Source organism: Vulpes vulpes, chromosome 13 (genome assembly GCF_048418805.1).
Source record: "Vulpes vulpes isolate BD-2025 chromosome 13, VulVul3, whole genome shotgun sequence".
In the NCBI taxonomy this organism is placed as follows: Eukaryota; Metazoa; Chordata; class Mammalia; order Carnivora; family Canidae; genus Vulpes; species Vulpes vulpes.
In genome coordinates, this window is record NC_132792.1 from 81,306,932 (window position 1) to 81,328,119 (window position 21,188).

General features: G+C 41.7%; 2 protein-coding genes across 2 annotated transcripts in view; one reads left to right on the top strand and one right to left on the bottom strand.

Moving 5' to 3' along the window:
• Positions 1–360: 360 nt before the first annotated feature.
• Positions 361–21,188, bottom strand: part of ACAA2 (acetyl-CoA acyltransferase 2) — a 38,189-nt gene continuing 17,361 nt past the window's right edge. Inside the window, exons 3-10 of the mRNA XM_026006023.2 lie at positions 16,089–16,217; positions 14,522–14,638; positions 12,843–12,990; positions 10,505–10,680; positions 9,237–9,366; positions 4,311–4,381; positions 1,959–2,113; positions 361–758 (exon numbers count right to left, since the gene is read on the bottom strand). Of these exons, the coding sequence (XP_025861808.1) occupies positions 674–758; positions 1,959–2,113; positions 4,311–4,381; positions 9,237–9,366; positions 10,505–10,680; positions 12,843–12,990; positions 14,522–14,638; positions 16,089–16,217 (1,011 nt within the window). The 3' untranslated portion in view covers positions 361–673. The remainder of the gene's footprint in view (positions 759–1,958; positions 2,114–4,310; positions 4,382–9,236; positions 9,367–10,504; positions 10,681–12,842; positions 12,991–14,521; positions 14,639–16,088; positions 16,218–21,188) is intronic.
• Positions 6,929–7,473, top strand: LOC112925319 (large ribosomal subunit protein uL15-like). Its single transcript, XM_072734792.1, has one exon. It carries the CDS (start codon positions 6,946–6,948, stop codon positions 7,390–7,392), a length of 447 nt encoding a protein of 148 aa, XP_072590893.1. The 5' UTR covers positions 6,929–6,945; the 3' UTR covers positions 7,393–7,473.

The following is a 21,188-nucleotide window of genomic DNA, read 5'->3' on the forward strand; positions in this document are numbered from 1 at the left end:
GTCTATACAGTGGAATGTTCTGTCTTAGAAAAGGAGGTAGTGCCGACAGGGGCAAGGGCAAGGGCAAACCTCGAGGACACCTGTTGGGTGAGATAACCCAGGTGCCAAAGGACAGATCCTGAATGAGTGGCTTCCTGTGAGGGGCCTGGAAGAGATGGTGCCTGCCGGGGCGGGGGTGGGGGCCTAGGTGTCAGCTCTGCAAGACAGGAGTGTTGGACGTGGAGGCCGCTAGCAGTTGCACAACAGTGTGAAGGTATTTAATGCCACTTAAAAATGGTTACAATGGTACATTTTATGTTATGTGTATTTTACCTCAATTAAAGCTTTTAAAAATCCAAGAAATGACAGGAAAGGATTAGATGAAGTTAAAGCAGTATTTATTCCACTTTCTTGCAATCATATATTATTTAAGGCATAAGTGATGATTATATAGCAGGAGAATACAATTTCTTTTAAGGCCTCTGTAGTCTGATTTTTGTGCAGAAATACATCATACTTGTACACATTTTAGAGAATTTATTTATTTATTCATTCATGAGAAATACATCTTTGCCTCATTATCCCTTAATCACACTCAGCCACGTGCCGCAGAATCAGGTCTGGTTTCTGGAGGTCACTTGCTTTGCTGTGGCCTGGCCCCCAGTGTGAGGGGGCTTCGCTGGGACCCCATCCCTCAGGCCGTACTTTCAATGACAACAGCAATGCCTTGGCCGCCTCCGATGCAAGCTGAGCCCACGGCATACTTCCCACCCCGACGCCTAAAAGAGAATTTCAGTGGCTGAAATCTACTCAAATAGAAAACTTACAGAGCTAATTAGAAAGTTAATGAAATAGAATTAATCATGGACACATCTGCATCATTCATGCTCATTCAGCTCCTCGTCTCAATCTTTTCCCCAATCAGCAATATGGGTGTATAAATCACAATAGAATGAAATCAGAACCTGAATATTTTGATTAAAAGAAATGGTAACAAGAGAGACTAGAACAGATCTAGAAGCAGAGGTGTGCTGTGAGAAAGGAGAGAGGCCAGCCCCTTTGATTTTAGATAGTTTCAGATTTTCAAGGCACCTGAGAGTAAGTGCAATCCGTGAAGACGGCCCATGTGAAAGAGCAGATGATTTAGAAGCATTTCATGTCTCTTTCATACAAATTAGATTCCTTTAGACCATCTGCTCCTGTTCCTCGATCTGAGAGAAAAGCACCTAAGAACTTTTTGGTGCACATCCCTCATTAACTTAGTGAATTATTAAGTGATTTCCTTTAACCTAACAGGAGCCAGAGTGAATTTTTCGGCCTGACATATTTGGTTTTGTTTGCATTTTCCTAAGAGAGCAAAATGGTCCAAAATACACAGTCCCAGAAGGAGGAGCTCTTGTATAAAAACTGAAAAGCATCAGGCACACAGGAAGTTCCTGCTGGGACCCTAGCACCAGTTAAGGAAAAGGCAACACTTAGTTCAGACCCACAGGAGTAGTTTGCTTAGGTTCCTTAAAGGACAGCATCTAGACCAGAATCCTCCCAATACTTTGTTCTCCTAAATAATTTTATCTTTCTTGTAACTGGCACTAGAGTGCAAGCACAGCACGATGGCCAGAGCCTTGGTAGTGCTGACTGCTATGCACCAGCCCTGGGGTGGGGGAGTTGGGGGGGTGGGGGGCAGCACTGGGGAGGAGCCGGGTGAGCACGAGGCAAACACAAGGAAGCGTGCACATCCCAAGTGCGGAGCCACTAACAGGTCAATCAATCATCTATAATATCAGTCAAAAAGGGGTGTCCCCAAATAGCTCGTTCCTGGTGAGACTGTAAAATGGGTCTGAGAGAGAGAGACCTGGTGAGAATCAGCAGAGGGGGATTTGAGGAAGAATGAAAAATATTGGACTGCTCTGAGGAAACCCAAATCCATGCATTTCTACCAAAGATGGCAAATATGAAATGTAACAGTTTCTAGCACATACCTTAATTCGTGAACCAAGTGTGCCATAATTCTTGTTCCAGATCCTCCCAGGGGATGACCTAAAGCAATGGCTCCACCATTCACATTGGTTTTACTTGGGTCAAGATCCAAACTCTTTTCAACTGCTAAGTACTGAGGAGCAAAAGCTTCATTCACCTAAAAATAATCAAAACATGGATAAAAATCTTTGTTCATAAGTTGATTTTTAACTGAGACTTGTCTCATCCTAGTGATGGCTACTTTTGCTCTTTTTTTTTTTCCCCCCTATTTAAACTACCTTACGGGAACACCTGGGTGGCTCAGTGGTGGAGCATCTGCCTTTGGCTCAGGGCGTGACCCTGGGGTCCTGGGATCGAGTCCCACATCAGCCTCCCCCGCAGGGAGCCTGCTTCTCCCTCTGCCTGTGTCTCTGCCTCTGTGTGTCTCTCATGAATAAATAAAAACAAAACAAAACACACAGAAAAAAAACTACCTTGCAATGTCATTTTATCTTCAACTGCTCTTTATAAAGATACCAAGTTTGAAAACGGGTATATTTACCAACTGATACTTTAAGTCAACTGCATCCCTTGGAGAAAAGAAATCCTCAGCAATGTCATGAGTGGAGGCTTACTAGAGGCTGTGGGAGATGGCCCAGAGGTTCTGAAGCCAGAGGGATGGCTCAAGTCTTGGCTGTATGCATGCTTTTTAAACTCTTGACACTCAAGGTTCCCTCAACAGTAAAATGTGCCTGTAGTACATCCTAGGAGTTACTGTCAAGGTTAAATGAAATCATGGGTATTAAGTGTATTACCTGTCACATACCAACCTCCAGGAGATGGTTGCTCCTGTTATTGCTATTATTGCCCAGTACTACTAGCCATTCTTCCAAGAAGAAACTGACACAACCAAGAAGGTTTAAACCTTCAGAGCCACCTACATACAAGGATGGTTACTGTGCTGAAATCTGGCAGCTCTGAAAAGTATCATATTGTATTCACTTAGCAAGGTTGGCTATGAGAATTACCTTCAAGTTCACAGCACTATAGTTTCATATGATTTTAGCTAGAAAATTTTATAGCTAAGAAAACTGATTTTAAGAAAGATAACTTTGTTACAGAGTTGAGATCAAAATTCTGTCCTGTGTTCTTTCCTATTATATTTCATGTATTTCCAAGATGGTGTTTTGTTTATCCTTAGGTCTTACATTATTTTTCCATTTTACATGGTCATGCTTGAAGGGGTACTAAGAGATCTGGAATATGAGCTAGTGAAACTAGGTTTCTGAACTCAGGATGAACCACCAATGTGGATCATCAAACATCCCAAAGACAATCATATCATGGTGTTGAGAGCAATGTTCTTGCAGACATATACATCTATAAATGATTATGAATAACTTTGCAGAGCTGACATATTTAAAGAGTTTTAAGTGTGAAATCTAGAGTCAGGAATTTAGGGACATTATTTGCTAATATAAATATGATAAGTAAGCAGCCCCCTGAGGCTCTAAGAATGGAAGAGAGATTTAAGGATAAGCCGTTTGTCTAAAACCGTAGTTTCCTAGATGAGAGCTCATCAGAGGAGAGCACACTTGTGCTGAGAAGGCCCTTTCTCTATCAACTTAAATAGATTTCCTTTGTTATATTAGTGATTTCCCAGTGTCAAGCAGCATACATGTTTAATTACCTAAAACTTTCAAATAGTCCCCAAATGTAAAATGTATATAATCCGACTTTATTTTCTTTTCCACTCTTCTGTTTGTCTAAATACTTAAAACGCCTTTGCTCTATCTAAACTAACATTAAAAAAAAAAAATCACCATACTAATAAACTTAAGTTTTCTATGCCAAAAATTATGACATCACAAATCTAGCCACAACTATGGTGTAACAGCCAAAGGTAAGTTTGGGGGAGGGAGAGTTTTAAGTTAGGGAGAAAATAAGAAACTTCTAGATTTGGCACCAGATATTGTTTTCTACTATGTCAATTCTTTTGCTTATATTTTTTCATTTCAATCCATAAAAGGTTGAAGTTACTTATTTCTCATCTACCTTATATAATATTCAATTTAGTTCAACAGGCACACTGGTAGTCTAAAATGCAATAGTCTTATAAGGTGCTAAGAAGTTTCCAGGAATTCATGTTTTAAGGAGAAATCAGGCTGTTTTAATTATTTGAATATATATAAAGCATTCTAGTCAGGTAAAGTATCGACTCAAAGCATGTAACAAAAGTAATATTTACTTAGATGGACATCATTTGGAAAGGCTAATAGCACAGAAACAAAAAAAAAAGCTGTAAAATGCCATATTAAAACCATTTATGCTACAGACACTGGTGGTTTATTCATGTAAAAAAGTATAACACTTACCTCTACCAAATCCATGTCCTTGAGACTCCGTCCTATTTTTTTCAGTGCTCCACTGATTGCAGGGACAGGCCCTATAGAAGAACAAAATCAGTTTCATCTCATATTTATTTGTCAAATTTCTCCTTCTTCACTAACCAGGTAAGTAAGGAAGAAATAATGTGACATTATTAGTAGTCACAAATCTTGCTACCTTGATGGCACATTAGTCAATGATGTGACAATTAAAAAAAAAATAGAACTAAAGTGAAAAGCTGGTTATCCAAAATCGTAAATGAGAGGCTCACATGAAGGTTCTATTGCAAATGGCTGGAAGAGTTCAGAGAGCCAAAGGAGTGCTCTATGGGGTTTCACAGTCACTTACAGATCACGCTTCATACCCAGCGTCAAGGCAGTCTAAGTGCCTGGGACTCAAATCACACGCATTCCTAGCAGAGAAGTGACTGTGGCACCCTCTGAATTTTCAGGCCTATCTAGACAAAAGGCAAGAAACAGTAGTAGCATCACGTGGGTACAAGGCAGGGAGCCATAGGCACTTTAGGGAAAAGATATTCAAAGCAAAGAAGCACGAATAATGCCAAACACAGGCAGAGAATTAATTAATTAAGATTTTATTTATTTATTCATGAGAAACAGAGAGAGAGAGAGAGAGAGAGAGAGAGAGAGGCAGACACACAGGCAGAGGGAGAAGCAGGCTCCATGAAGGGAGCCTGACGTGGGACTCGATCCTGGGACTCCAGGATCACGCCCTGGGCTGAAGGCAGCACTAAACCACTGAGCCACCCAGGGATCCCTGCGAGAGAATTTAAATGAAACAAAACCCCCACTGCAGAAATGCAAATCTGCCAAATAAGACTTCTGAAACTTTAGCTCCCAGATTACTGATAATCACCAATAACCATTTAATGCTGCTCATAATTTTTAAGTATATTAATATTTTTTCCCCAAATGGTAAAAAAGCTGGCTGGAGGAGATTATCTAATTCGCTATCTATTCTTGGAGAATAAAATTGCCACAAATGTCTTTAAAAAATGGTATGTTCTGTTGAATTTTAAGTAGTCAAATATTCTGCAACAGTTCCATAAATACGCCTAAGTAAGATGAGGAATCAGTCTGTATTTTTATAAATTTATTTTTTATTGGTGTTCAATTTGCCAATATATAGAATAACACCCAGTGCTCATCCCATCAAGTGCCCCCCTCAGTGCCCGTCACCCAGTCACCCCCACCCCCTGCCCACCTCCCCTTCCAACACCCCTAGTTTGTTTCCCAGAGTTAGGAGTCTCTCATGTTCTGTCTCCCTTTCTGATATTTCCCACTCATTTTTTCTCCTTTCCCCTTCAGGGAATCAGTCTTTAAAAGAAAAGCATGGTACAATTTAAGCACAATGTAATTTGTTTTGTCACCTAATTAAAATGTTCTTTGGACAACAGTCTGCTTATAGGTGAGGGGCATCCAATGAGAGCTCTTCATTCTAACTACTGATTTAACATAGAACCTAGTTCCAGATTCTCTTTGTATGTCTAAGGCACAAAAATAGGATAGATAGTAGTAGAGCACCAGTTATCCAGCATGGTCGGGGATGAGTATCCTACAGGGTCAAAGACACACAGAACGAAGAGCAGAGGGTGTAGCTCCACTCTACATACCTCCTTGTCTTCATATCCATAGAAAGCATGACTCAGGGCACTGTCAACTTAGAATTGTTACAGTCAATTATTCCAAACACTGGGCCACAGCCATGTTATTTACTGGGACTCAGGAAGTTAGAGCATTCTCATCGGAAAAGGAGACCTCATTCCTAGTCCTACCACTAAAGCTATGTGATCTTGGCATCTCTGTGGGGTGTAAACGTCTCATCAGAAGGCTTTGAACTGGTTTTTGACCTTCTTCTTTTTAACTATTGGAATTCTTTCTACAAATAAAGCCCAAGAGAAGATAAAGCCAGAGCTGCTACAGCGACAGAGGTTCAAAGCTTCACCCACCACGGCCACCCCTGGGGAGTTCCAGGGAGCGCTGTCTTTCCATATGTATCCTTCCTGGGAGCCACTACTACTCTCAGGTCTTGGCTTTCCTCCTTTTTCTGGGTCGGCAGCTCTTGCTGCAGGTCCTTGCAAGGCTAAGGGCTAAGGGCTGCTAGATGCTGGCTAACTGCATAACTGAGGAAACTATTCTTAGAAACTGGAATGATGACTCAATGATCCCACCAGTCAATGACCCACTATCTCTGTTTGTTCCTTTGGTGTAGTTACCAAACTTCGCCAAGTACTTTGTGTAGTTACCTCGTTGAGTCCCATACAACCACGGACAGACAGCTGTCTAGGAGGAGGGACATCTGACACTGGGACATGTGGTATTTATGGCTCTATTCAAGCCCTAAGGGAAAAAAACAAGTCCAATGGTGTTCACACAGTGTGAACACACAACGGTGTTCATTGGACCACAGGGCCAACATCCAGACCCTGGAAGAAAAGGAAGGAAAACTATATTTTCTTCGCTCACTGGCCATGTGAATATATCAGAACCTATTCAGTGAGGTTAAACTGAAAAAGAACTAAAAAAAACTACTTTTCTATATCAGATAAATATGATTGATCATTAAAACCATTCAGGTAGCTTTTTCCTCTGGGCCGCCAACATGCCATCCAGACTGAGGAAGACCTGGAAACTTCGGGGCCACGTGAGCCATGGCCACGGCCGCATCGGCAAACACCGGAAGCACCCAGGAGGCCGGGGTAATGCTGGTGGCATGCATCATCACAGGATCAACTTCGACAAATATCACCCAGGTTACTTTGGAAAAGTCGGTATGAGACATTACCACTTAAAGAGGAACCAGAGCTTCTGCCCAACTGTCAACCTTGATAAACTGTGGACCTTAGTCAGTGAGCAGACACGGGTAAATGCTGCCAAAAACAAGACTGGAGCTGCTCTTATTATCAATGTGGTGCGATCGGGCTACTACAAAGTTTTGGGAAAGGGAAAGCTCCCAAAACAGCCTGTCATCGTGAAGGCCAAATTCTTCAGTAGAAGAGCTGAGGAGAAGATAAAGGGTGTGGGGGGCGCCTGCCTTCTAGTAGCTTGAAGCCACATAGGGGGAGGTTCATTAAATGCTAACAAGTGCTTTTCAAAAAAAAAAAAAACAACCCCAAAAACAAAAAACAAAGCCATTCTCCCAGGCTCCACCCTGGAACTATGAAACAAAATCTTTCGGGGTGGGGTTATGGGTAGATTTTGATGATCACATGGGGGCTGGGAAACCAACCCCCATGGGGGCTGTCCACTGTGGTGGTAAATGCAACACTAACACACAAACGTTTACTTTTTAAAGCTACCTTCCGTCTCTAAAACCAAAGCTATGTTTTGCTGACAGTGAGTAGCTAAAAGCTAATAAGCTTTAAACCTGAGACATAGAAAAAATGACTTTTAACAGATATTTCCATAGCTTGCAGTTCTGGTTAAAGTAATTTGACACACAGTGAAAGTGACAAAATGTGGACAGGCCAGCTTTCTTTCTTAGGAATTCTATAGAGATAAATCTCTGAAGGACAAGGCAGCAAATATGGTCGGGTATTAACTCAGTGCCAAACGAGCACAAGTGGTCATCACTCGCATAGATCCTTGAGGCATACCCTGAAGACCTCTGAGAACACAGGTCAGCAACAGACCAACTCCCTTCTACCCTGAGACCTACTTCATAAACAGTTAGTTGGAAAAGGCCTAACTAAGCTCCTAAGGAAAATCTCTGGACTTCTCAAGAATCTGAATCTAGCCCTAGGGTAGACTTTTCTTTGGGGTATGAGGACATAGGTAGGAGATGACAAAGCTTCCAGGTGCTAATATTTTTGTAAGTGAGGCTCCTCATCAGTTCTGTTTCCTGGACAATGACGACAGACATTATTAAAATTCAGTATCATCTGCGGTTCCTAGGAGTGCATCCAGCAGAACGCTCTTTGTTCTCCTTCTAATTCATATTTTTCAAGCCAAGAAAGACCATACAGTTAGCCCTTGAACAACACAAGTTTGAACTGAGAAGATCCACTTACATGCAGACTTTCTGCATAAAGACAGGGCAATACTATAAATGTGTTTCCTTAATCGCATTTCCTTTTGACTCGTTTACCGTAAGAACACGTAGATATTACATGTAACATACAAAATATGGGTTAAAAGTTTATGTTATCAGTAAGGCTTCTGGGCCACGTAGGCTATTAATAGTTTGGTCTGGGGGGAAGTAACATAGTTGGATTTCAACTGCATGATGGTTGGCACTTCTGCCCCCCACCCTGTTCATGGGTTACCTACACCCACTTGTAGGGAGTCCTCCTGCTAATCTTTATCAACCGAGATTCACTATACTTCTCCCTTTTCCTATTCAGCTGCAGCCGAGCCAGGTGGGCATGACCTCGACTTCCTGAGACAACACAGTGAGAAGAGCACCTGAATTAGAGAGGCCCAGTTCCCATTCCTGGCTCCATCACTTCCTGGTCTGGACTTGACAAGACAACCGCCCTAAGCCTCAGTTTTCTCCTTCACAGAGGAGTTGTGGGAAGAGGAGATGAGACACCAGCGGCTGTGTGCAGAACACCCAGCACTGAGCCATCTCTGTTTGTCCCCAGGCCCGCTCCTTGCCCATTCTCTCATCTGGTCAGCACCTTGTAACTCTCCTCTGTGATTCGCTAGGGGCAAGTTTTAAATATCCCAAATGGACAGTGAGGTGTGATTAATGCCCAGGAGCAGTTTACACAGTCGAGGTTTTCCTCTTATCCCTGGCACAGGTTTTCTGAAAGAGGAGTTGAAACCACTGATTACCAACCTCCTTTCCATCACAAGTGACCCTGATTTGGCCACTGTCTCAGGTATCTAAATGCCAGGGAAGACTTCTCTCCAGAAATGTAACGGAATCGGTTTGCTTCACGATGAACTTACCAATACCCATGATGGAGGGGTCACATCCAGACACAAAATAGCCCACAATTCTTGCCAGTGGTGTGAAGTTATGTTTTTTAACAGCATCTTCACTAGCTATGATAACGGCTCCAGCACCATCAGATACCCCCTTGGAAACAAAAACAGAGGGTTAGCTAGAGGGCAAAGGGCCCAGTGCATCGAGGTTTGAATAAGGGAGTAGTGTTAGGATTACGGAATCACATAGGAAGCAGTGCCACAGTGTGGGGTACAGCTAGTGCTCACAGTGGTCTGGTGGATCAGAAACTGTATTAGGCACAGAAAACAACCTTAGCAATGCAGGAAACAATGTTCCCGAAAAGCTGATGTCCGGATGTGGGGAGATGTAAGAAACCTAATGAGCTGTATACATCAGAGAAACAAACAAACTGACAAACCCATGAAAACTGAAACAATAACCAAGTAGATTTCCTTCTAGGTTCCTCATAATATTCTGAAGAGGCTAAGAAACTGGAAGCGCATTATATGAGAGTTAAAAATATATATGTATTTTAATTTTTTTTATTGGAGTTTTTATTGGAGTTTTATTGGAGTTTTTATTGGAGTTTTATTGGAGTTTTATTGGAGTTATTGCCAACATTTAGCATAACACCCAGTGCTCATCCCAAGTGCCCCCCTCAGTGCTCATCACCCAGTCACCCCAACCCCCTGCCCACCTCCCTTTCCACCACCCCTTGTTCATTTTCCAGAGTTAGGTGTCTCTCATGTTTTGTCACCCTTACTGATATTTTCACTCATTTTCTCTCCTTTCCCTTTATTCCCTTTCACTATTTTTCATATTCCCCAAATGAATGAGACCATATAATGTTTGTCCTTCTCCGATTGACTTATTTCACTCAGCATAATACCCTCCAGTTCCATCCACGTTGAAGCAAATGGTGGGTATTTGTCGTTTCTAATGGCTGAGGAATATTCCATGTATACATAGACCACAGCTTCTTTATCCATTCATCTTTCGTTGGACACCGAGGCTCCTTCCACAGTTTGGCTATTGTGGACATTGCTGCTATAAACATCGGGGTGCAGGTGTCCCGGCGTTTCACTGCATCTGTATCTTTGGGGTAAAATATTGTCTGGGACTGTGAAAACCTCCATTCACAGAATAGGAACACTGCCAGGGTAAGCAAAATAGCTAACGACTAGCACTGGGAGTAACCCAAAGATACCACCCGACTGCTTTGCACTGAACATGTCAGCAAGAGCCCAGGATGATCTGTGGCGCCACCTACCGATGCGTTCCCCGCAGTTACAGTTCCCTCTTTCTTGAACACGGGGGGAAGTTTATTTAACTGCTCCAGGGTTGTCTGGGGCCGGGCATGCTCATCTACCTGCATTATCTGTTTCCCCTTTTTAGTCTTCACTTCAATTGGTGCCATCTCGTTATTAAAATAGCCAGCATCATTAGCTGAAACACGAGGAAGACCATCGTAAGAATGGGAAAAAGAGAAAATCTAAGAAACGAAATCAAACACGATCTTCAATCTAATTTCTGCCCCACCCTTTCCTCACCACCTACTTCTATTTTATGTACAACTTCGTTGCCTGTTGGAACTCTCCAACATGTACTGCCATGAATCTATAGTAATGCATTCTGCATCTTTTTAAAATTATAATTTTTAACCTTTTTACTACAATTTTTTTTACAAGGTATCACTAGATTATTAGCAGTCCTGGTATGTAAGTTACAGCTACAGCAGCACTAAGTAAACTTAATGTCTCATTTAAACTTCTCTGGGTAAGATAAGAAGTCATTTAAAAGTTACCAAGTTGTACAATAGTGACACACACTTAAAAATGTGTCAAGCAGGTACAACTTATGCTCAGTGTCTTGACCACAGTAAGAAAAAAGGTCGTCTCTAGAAGTTACTGATCTGGGTCCAATGGATCCATGAGTGAAATTTAATGACAAGCAACCCGAAGAAATTCTCTGAGCGATTACTGACACAGTTCTAAGGGAAACAGCTTACCTCCTTGCACCTTGCAGACTAAAATGGACTATGGTAACCTATGGCTTCACAAACAGGATACGCCAGGAGTGAAACCACCTTACTTTTCATATTCCTTTATAGCAGGCTACACACTTCCCTTATTTGGCTTTCACAACAACTATTAGGGAAAAAGGGAGGCAAATAATTTTTATCTCTTTGTACAGATGCTCAGTGAATAAATGACTTGACTCAGGTCAAAGAATTCATATGTGGCAAAAATACAAACAGAACTGATGCCTCCTGACCTCTGGGCCAACACCCTCCCACTTTAAATGTGTAACTCAAACACAGAGAATGAGCTGGTTGGCATTGGCTCCATTCCACTTATCCCTCTGAAATGGGCTTTACTCTCACTATTCCAGGTATCTGACAGCCCTAAATTAGGAGTTGCTGCTCATTTGAAATAGCTTAATTTAAGAAATCTTCTTCAGGAGACTAACAAATTTCTTCGACTCACCATACTGTCATGGTGCCCACTCTGGACTGGTCTGACAGTCGTGTGGAGGCTTATATCAAGGGCATTGCAGCCCCGGCCTTGGGCAGTTCTGAGTCTTTGAGTCAGGGTGCAATGATTCTCGATTAGGGATGGGAGGAGTAAGGCACAGAAGAATACCCAGTGGGTCCTTTCCAGACACGTCCTCCCCTCCCTGTGAGTATGTATGCCTCACAGAGGAGAACACCCGCTCGGTTCCAGCAGCCCCCGTGGGCCACTGTCTCTCACAGTATCAGAGCCCTCAGAGCAGAATGTTCTACTGATAACAGAAGCAGTTCAGGACAAAATTCAAGGGGCCCCATAAGGTCAATTAACAATGCCACTTATTGAGTAGCATTATTGTATTTCAAAAGAGAGATTTCTGGTTAATTTCGCAATCACTGGGATCCCTGGGTGGCGCAGCGGTTTAGCACCTGCCCTTGGCCCAGGGCGCAATCCGGAGACCAGGGATCGAATCCCACGTCGGGCTCCCGGTGCATGGAGCCTGCTTCTCCCTCTGCCTATGTCTCTGCCTCTCTCTCTCTCTCTCTCTCTCTCTCTGTGACTATCATAAATTAATAAAAATTTTAAAAAAAATTCGCAATCACTAATAGAATATCTGCTCATCTAAAAACAAAGGAATGACAAAAAAATGTGATTTTCAAAAGGTATAATTTTAAACAAATGTTATTACAGGATCATTATAATCTGAAAACAACAGAAATCTTTTCTATTTTTTTAAACCGAGGTATAGCTGACATGAAACATGATATCAGTTTCAGGTATACAACATAATGACTGGATATTTGTGTATACAGCATTGCAAAGAGCTCACTGCTCTGTCTGGTTAACATCTGTCCCCTTACATAGCTGCACACGTTTTTTCTTGTGATAAGAACTTTTAAGATCTACTCTATTAGTGACTTCAAATATGGGCTATAGTATTATTAACTATGATCACCATGCTGAACATTACATCCCTGGGACTTAATTTAAACCTTTATTTTAGGACTTACTTTATTTTAGGACTTTTGACTCCCTCCACCCATTTTGCCCACCCCTCCTAGTTTTCTTCTATAGATATTAAGAATGTCCCATTTCACTGACCAGCTTTCCACCTCTGCTGTGACTGCAAGGCATACTTGTCACAGTCTTCTCTGCTTATATTATGTTTTGCAGCAAGATTCTCTGCAGTAACTCCCATGGGCAGTTGGATATGCTGATCTGTTAATCCTGCCCACAAAGTATCTTCCAGCTATGAAAAGACATGAATAATAAAGTGATTGGTTAAAGTGTATCTTTTGAAAGTAATATGCTGTAATATCTTTATGTTTAAATACTTCATAGTTCCAATAAATGAAAGTAAAATTAGATTTTTCTGGTAACATTTACTATTACTACTATTCATCTTTGGTTCTGGGACATTTTACAAAACACCCAATGCCATAATAAAATGGACACATTCTCCTCTTTCTCTAAACGGGGAGGCACTCAAGAGAGGCAACAGTGCTAGCTGTGCAGGGAGAGAACACAGCAAGTCATCCTACAATCAAAAACTAAACCCCAAAGGCTATGTTTCGTAAGAAATCCAACACCCGGTCCTCATGCCGTGTTTCCCTGCTCATTTAAAGTGAACCACAGCTCTGAGCTCTGCAGGAAGAGCGTGTCTGTGCTCCTTCAGTGACAGGAATTGCTCATTCTGTTACTTACTGTGAGGTGGATGAGAACCTGGACAGGTTCCTTGCGGAACAGAAAAAGTTATTACTTATTATCCAATTGGTTAGTCTCGGAGGCGTGTGCCCCTTCTGTTTCTTCTAGACCAACTCATCACTGACCTATCTTTCCAAAGGTTTTCTCAAATACGCTTGGTGTCTAAAATACTATCTTGTATTTTCTAAGTCTTATTCCTTCCACTTTCAAAAAGGCCAAGGAGGAACTGGGTGAACAGTATAAACCAGTCATTACTGTCAGAAAATGCTAACAACAGAAGATGTCATTAGCCCTCTGACATGGGAGGGACAGCACACTGGCATTCTTTATCGGTTACTGTCATTCCCTCGCTGTAGCTCTCAAAGATATGAAGACCAGTTTTTGTCCGACTGGTTTAGGACAATATCATCTATGTTTAAAGAGAATATTTAAAAAAAAATTAAACAGGGAGCCTGGGAGGCTCAGTGGTAGAGTGTCTGCCTTTGGCTCAGGGCGTGATCCCGGGGTCCTGGGATCGAGTCCCACGTCGTGCTCCCTGCATGGAGCCTGCTTCTCCCTCTGCCTGTGTCTCTGCCTCTTTTTCTCTGTGTCTCTCATGAATTAATAAATAAAATCTTAAAAAAAAACACCCCAGAAAACAAAGATAAGTTTTCTGTGAAGAAGAAGCTATCTATTCAATGGAGATTACTCCAAAAATAAACTTCCATAAATCATGGTAAAGATTTAATTACTGGGTTTACCAATTACTCAGTAGAGAAACTAATTACTTCAACTTCTGCCTATCCTGATCTCTCTTCCCCTCCTCCATCTCCCTTCTTCCATCTCTCCATGACCAGAAGTGTGTTGAGATAATGTCTATGTGTTTTGTTTTTTTTTAAAGGTGGGCTAAAATGCCAAAATAAAAACCAAACTGGGGTTTTGAAATAGTTTACATATTTCAAGTCATTTGTAACTTGTCAATCCCCTATTAGCAAAACTCGTTTCAAAATCTGTTTTCTCTCTCCCAAAATGGCGTTATTAAAATTACTAGCATAATAGCATGGCACATAATCTTCAAACATTTTAATGGTTCCAACCTTGAGATCTGATCCAAACTTGATTCCAAAGCGCACATTTCTGACACTGTAGGGAGATTGGCTCATGCTTTCGGTTCCTCCACACAAGACAACTTCAGCATCTTTAACACAAATTTCCTATTTGAAAACAAATGAGCAACAATAACAAAAAACCTTTTATTGTGACAGAAGTTGTGTATGAAGCAGTAAACTCACAGTAAATTTAATGAGTTACATATCCTAGTTTACAGTCTCAAAAGGAAACACTTGTCAGGTAAAGCAAATGTTCAGCATCCACTCCCAAGATGCAAGAGGAGAAAAAACTAACAGATTTCAATCATTTGTGCACTAGTGACAAATCCTAACTACATTTTGGCAAGGAATGAGAATTCTTAACTCAATATAAGTCTTGAAAATCAGCGGAGATATTAATGCCCGGCATAATATACAGATTGTGAGCTGATGATAAAGAACAAATCCTTTAAAAGGACAGAAACAGATTTTATCCCATTAATGGATGAAACTGAAGCAGACCATGGACTTACAAGAACTGGGTTAACTGAGGGGGCTCATAAAAAGAAAGCCATTTCATCCTTCTTAGCGTTTTCTACTATTTATATTTCTTGGATAAGAAGCAAGTAACAAGCCTTCTGAGCCCAGTGTTTGCAGTGACTGCTAGGAAAACCAGGGTCACTGTTTCAGATATATCATTATAAAAATAAATTCACATGAAAATAATTTATTCATTATAACACATTTGTGTCTTTCATTCTGTAAAAAAGTGAAGACCTGGACAAATAAAATTGGATTTCACTATATCCCTTACCCCTGTGCTCAAGGGAACACATGTATTTGCCTAAGTAACTGTTAAAAAAGGAATACATTTCTTATCATCCCCTAAATCCTCCAACTCTCACAGACCTGGGTTCAAGTTCTGCCTCTATGACTTAGTAACCTTACTGATCAGCCTCCTTGCCTGTTCAATGGGAAAAGTGGTAGTTCTTGCCTCATCAGATGGTTGTGAAGATGAAGTGTGATGCTGAATGTAAATCTAGCGTAAGTCAAGCACACAGGAAGCACTTGCTAAAAATGACAGTCATGATTAGCTTTTTTAAAAAATTGTTATAAAATACACAAAACTTAAAATTTACCATTGTAACCAATTTTAAGTGTACAGTTCATTAGGTATATTCACATTGTTGTGTGACCAACCTCTATGCATCTTCCAGATATCTTTCTGGCTTTGCCAGCTGAAGCTCAGTACCCATTAAACACGAACTCTTCATGCTCTCCTCCCCCCTCCCACTGTCCTACTGTGTCTCTATGAATTTGACTCCCCATATAAGCGAAATCATACAGTATTGGTCCTTCTGTGACTCACGTATTCCATTTAGCATGCTTCAAAGATTTGTTAAAGCTTTTAAGAAACGATTTTCTTCCTGTGAATACTTTTCCAAGAAAAATCAAATATTGACCTTTCCCAGTAATGTGCTATAAAATAAAAACCTACAGTATTATACTGAAGTGGGGCATTTCCTCCAATAACTTTTAACATATTCTCAGAGAAGTAATAAAATGTTGTCCATACCTGACATCCACTCACGATGGACTGGAAACCAGAGCCACAGAGTCTATTAACAACGAAAGCTGGGACCTCTTTTGGGACTCCCACACGCAAACCGACATGCCTGGCCAAATATGGAGCATCCGAAGAACTCTGGAATGGACGGAAAAGAGAAAGAATTTCCTCTACACATCTTAGCAGTAAGGAGGAGGACAGAGTACACGGAAATATTGGCAATCTATCAAACATCATAAACTATTTGACTCTAAGGTAGGACACAATGCACACAGGGCATATTTTATGTGATACATGTTTATTGTTTAAATAAAAACTATGGGGAACCCTGGGTGGCGCAGCGGTTTGGCGCCTGCCTTTGGCCCAGGGCGCGATCCTGGAGACCCGGGATCGAATCCCACGTCGGGCTCCCGGTGCATGGAGCCTGCTTCTCCCTCTGCCTGTGTCTCTGCCTCTCTGTGTCTCTCATGAATAAATAAATAAATCTTAAAAAAAAAATCTAAGGTATTTCTTGTAGTGGAGTATTTGGTTTGCAGGAGTAAGTCACGCTTTTCCATTAAAGTGGGAGCAGAGCTGGTAATCCACAAGATAAGCCAAAGCGGTTAGAAGACTTTCTGGAGGGGCGCCTGGGTGGCTCATCAGGTTAAAGTGGCTGCCGTTGGCTTGGGTCATGATCCCAGAGTCCTGGGGTCGAGCCCGCATTGGGCTCCCTGCTGGATGGGCAACCTGCTTCTTCCTCTCCAACACTTGTGCTCTCCCGTTCTCTCTCCCATCCTTTATCTCAAATACATAAAATTAAAAAAAAAAAAAAAAAGGATTTCTTGATTGGAGATTTTAGCTTTGAGTTTTGTTATTCTCGTTCCTAAAATAACTTGGAGACCTTTCTCCTTGGTCCATCTGATGTGGGAAACAAACGCATAAGAAAAAACTATTAAATTCCCTTACAACTTACAGCCCATTGATTTGTCCTTGAAACAGGCAGAGGGACCTTCCCCTAGGAACTGTTTTCCAAGGGCACAAGGCAGTCTTAGCCCAACCTCTAGAATCTTGTAAATCTACTTTAACACATAAAAATTCCTTTGGAAACTTTTATCTCTACCTCCCAAGACACATGCTGGCAGTCACCCCCCAAGCATATGACCCAACCGTATACATGTGAAGGGCCTCACGACTCACGTTTTACTGAACAGAAATCAAGGACCTCCCCCAACAAGAGCCAGCCCCCTCGGTCCTGAAGACCTTGCTTCCAAATTCCTTAGAGACTCCTGCTCTCCCTAAGCCCCTCCAGACTTGAATTACGTACTGGGCCCCTCCTAGTGACCCCTGGGCAGCTTCCTGCCCACAGGTCCTGTCTCCCTGCATTATTTAATAAAACCACCATTTTGCACCAAAGACATCTCAAGAATTCTTTCTCGGCTGCCAGCTTCAAGCCCTAACATCTTTCCTACACCACATCTGCTTTGATTCCTTGGATCCCACCCGTTCTTTCACTTTAAGAAAAAACAAGTGAATGTTGCAGAGGACTCTATTCTGCAGTTGCCCTTTTGTAAGAAGCATTTTTCCCAAATAAAACAATGAAAAAAGAACAGTCCATGGGTGGGACTAGATGACTCCCAAGCAGCATGAAGAGGGTGGCACTGGGTGGCTCAGTGAGTTAAACATCCTTTTGATTTCAGCTCAGGTCCTAATCTTGGGGTGGGTGAGACTGGCTGGCACCCAGCAGGAAGTGTGCTGGGATTATCTCTCCCCCTCGGGGACTGCCCCCACCCTGCTCACACTCATTGGTGCTCTCTCAAAATTAACACAATCTTTAAATCTTTAAAAAAAAAAAAAAAAAGATTGTTGGTCAGTGGATATTCTGTTGCCAGGGTTCTGTGTTTCGGAGTCACTTTTCTCATGTCCAGACTGTTGAATAGATGTTGTAATAAAATCAAGCAGTAGCCTGAGGTAACAGAGAATATGAGGCCGAGAGTCAGGAGATTGGGGTTGGAGTCTCATCTAGACTCAGTCATTCACTAGTAGTGTGAAGCCTGGTTCATCTAACTCTTAAGTTCCTCCTGTGGGAAGTTATCTGCAAAAGGATTCACAAGCGCCTCATTTGTGAATAAAAAGAGTAGAGTAGTTTTGAATGAGTTGTTGAATCCCAAACCAACTGTTTAAATATAGTTTCTGGACCTCCAGGTGGCGCATATACCTGCAGCTCAGGTCGTGAGGCTCAGGTCCTGACGCCGGGGTCCTGGGATCAAGTCCCGCATGGGGTTCCTGCCATGGAGCCTGCTTCTACCTCTGCCTGTCTCTGCCACCATCATGAATAAATAAACAAAATCTTAAAAAGATATATAGTTTCTGGACGTGTTACCAACAGAGCACATACTTACTTGTTTGTAAGTCTTGAACGTGGTCCGACCTGGTGCATATAAACCAGATGTCTTCCACTTTGGCCACTTCCAGAAAGAAAGTGATAATTTTTTCTTTTTCTTTCTTTCTTTTTTTTTTTTTTGGTTACATATTCTCTAAGTGCTCCCATGGAATTTAAGACTTAAGTCCCTTTTAACCCCAAGATCTGTGGAAGAGCTGAATACAGCAGGAGGTACACTGAACTAGAAAGCAGTCAGGGGATCTGCATTCTAGCCCAGGACTGTTACTGCCTACCTGGTTTAACTCTGAAATTTCTCTGGAGGCCTCCACATGTGTTAAGAGAGGCCTGGGGTTCTAGAAAATCTCTAGGGTTTCTTCTGGCTCTCTAGCATTCCATAAAACTTACCCAGAACTTCCCTTTAAAAAAAGTTCCTAATTATTCTTGTTTTATTTTTCAATTGAGGTATAACTGACATATATTAATTTCAAGCATACGACGTCATGATTCAGTATTTGTATACACTGCAAATTATCACCATAAGAAGTCTCGTTAATATCTGTCACCATATATAGTTACCCTACATTTTGTTATCATGAGGAGGACTGGTGTGGGGCTGGGAGTGAATGGTCAAGAAAGAATTCTTGAGATGTTTTCAGTGAGAAAAGGTGCTTTTAATTAAAGTACCTCAACAGGGCCCTGAGGCAGAAAGAGCTGCACTGGAGCTGAGGTATGACTGATACATACATCTTAGTTAGTGGGGGTTAGGGACCGTGTCTCTAAGGCATTTGGAAGCAGAGCTTCCAAAACCTTGTGGGATTAGCCGCTGTTCAAGGTCTTCACTACTGTCTAAATGAACGTTAGTCGTGAACCCCTTCAGATGTATCAGTGGGCCCCATGTTTGCGAGATGACTGCGAACATGCCTCTTGGGTGGAGGTGTCTGGTTATCAGAGCAAAGAAACACCACAAGGGCCAAGCTACCAGGTAGAGTATTAAAGGAAGTGGTTGCAGGGGCTGGAGGACTGTTTCAATCTACGTGAAGGCGAGAGCAGCAGCAAAACCCGGCCTTTGTTCCTTTTTCTTCCCTCAAGGACTTTTCATATCATTTAGGAACTTTCAGATATGCAATGGAGTATCATTAACTATAATCATCATGCTTTCATTACATCCCCAAGACTTCTTTATTTGTAATGGAAGTTTATACCTTTTGACTTCTATCATTCATTTAATTATTCCTTATAATAAAGCTATTTTCATATATTAGAACTGCTTAGGACAGAATACATTAGTACCTTAAACACTTCTCAGAACATAAATATGTAAGTTCAAAATACAGTCGATTTTCATTATTCATAGATTCCATACTTGCAAATTCAACTACTTGTTAAAATTTATTTGTAGCCCCAACATCAATACCCGCAGCACTTCTGTAGTTATTTCCAGACATTGGGGTGGAGGGAAATTGAGAAACTTCAGCTGCCTGATATAATGCACACTTTTCTAGCTGAGGATGAGCAAGGGGACATAGTCTTCCTGTTTTAGCTCTCGTGCTACAAATGTCCTGGGATCCCTGGGTGGCGCAGAGGTTTAGTGCCTGCCTTTGGCCCAGGGCGTGATCCTGGAGACCCGGGATCGAATCCCACATCGGGCTCCCGGTGCATGGATCCTGCTTCTCCCTCTGCCTGTCTCTGCCTCTCTCTCTCTCTCTCTGTGACTATCATAAATAAATTTAAAAAAAAATTTAAAAAAAAAACCCAAATGTCCTTTCTGGGCGCCTGTCAGCTGAGTGCCTGCCTTTGGCTCAGGTCATGATCTCAGGATCCTTGGATGGAGCCTACCGTCGCATTGGCTCCCTGCTCAGCAGGGGGTCTGCTTCTCTCTCCTGCTACTGTTCTCTCTCAAATAAATAAAATCTTAAAAAAAAAAAAAAGTCCTTTCTGCAGTCTAGTTAGTCTCTTTTGTGTGTGCTTTTTGCCATTTTTGTGCTTTTTGTTGGTAAGTTTGATATTCAAAATAGCCCTAGGCATAGTGCTGACATGCTGCCTTGTGCATCTAAGTGGAGGAAGGCATGATGTGCCCCATGGGGAAGATGTCTGTTAGAGAAACTTTCATCAGGTGTTAGTTACAGTGCTGTTGGCCAAGAGTTTAATGTTGATAAATTGATAACATATATTAAGATGTGATCATAGAATTAAAAAAAATCATATGATCATCTCAACTGAAACAGAAAAAGCATGACAATAGCCAATGCCCTTTCATATGAAAACACTTAATAAACTAAAAATAAAAGGGAACTTCCCCAACCTGATAAAAAAAGTCCACATCTAACATCATATTTAATGGTGAAACATGGCTGCTTTCCCCATAATATCAGGAAGAAAACAAGGATATCCACTTCTTGTCACTTCTCTTCAACCCTGCAGGTTCTAGATGGGGCAATGAAGCAAGAATTAAGAAGTAAAAGAAATCCAGATTGGAGAGAAAGAAGTAAAACTATCTCTACTCCAGGATGACACAATGTCACATATAAAAGCCCTAAGGAACTAACTAAAAAATTATTAGAATAAATGGGTTCAGCAATCATGGTACAAGATCAATATACAAAAATCAATTATAGGGGATCCCTGGGTGGCTCAGTGGTTTGGTGCCTGCCTTCAGCCTAGGGCGTGATCCTGGAGTCTGGGGATTGAGTCCCACGTTGGGCTCCTTGCATGGAGCCTACTTCTCCCTCTGCCTGTGTCTCTGTGTCTCT

What these genes read in the sequence shown, in the direction of transcription:
- LOC112925319 (XM_072734792.1), top strand. Translation starts at nt 6,946, where the DNA reads ATGCCATCCAGACTGAGGAAGACCTGGAAACTTCGGGGCCACGTGAGC.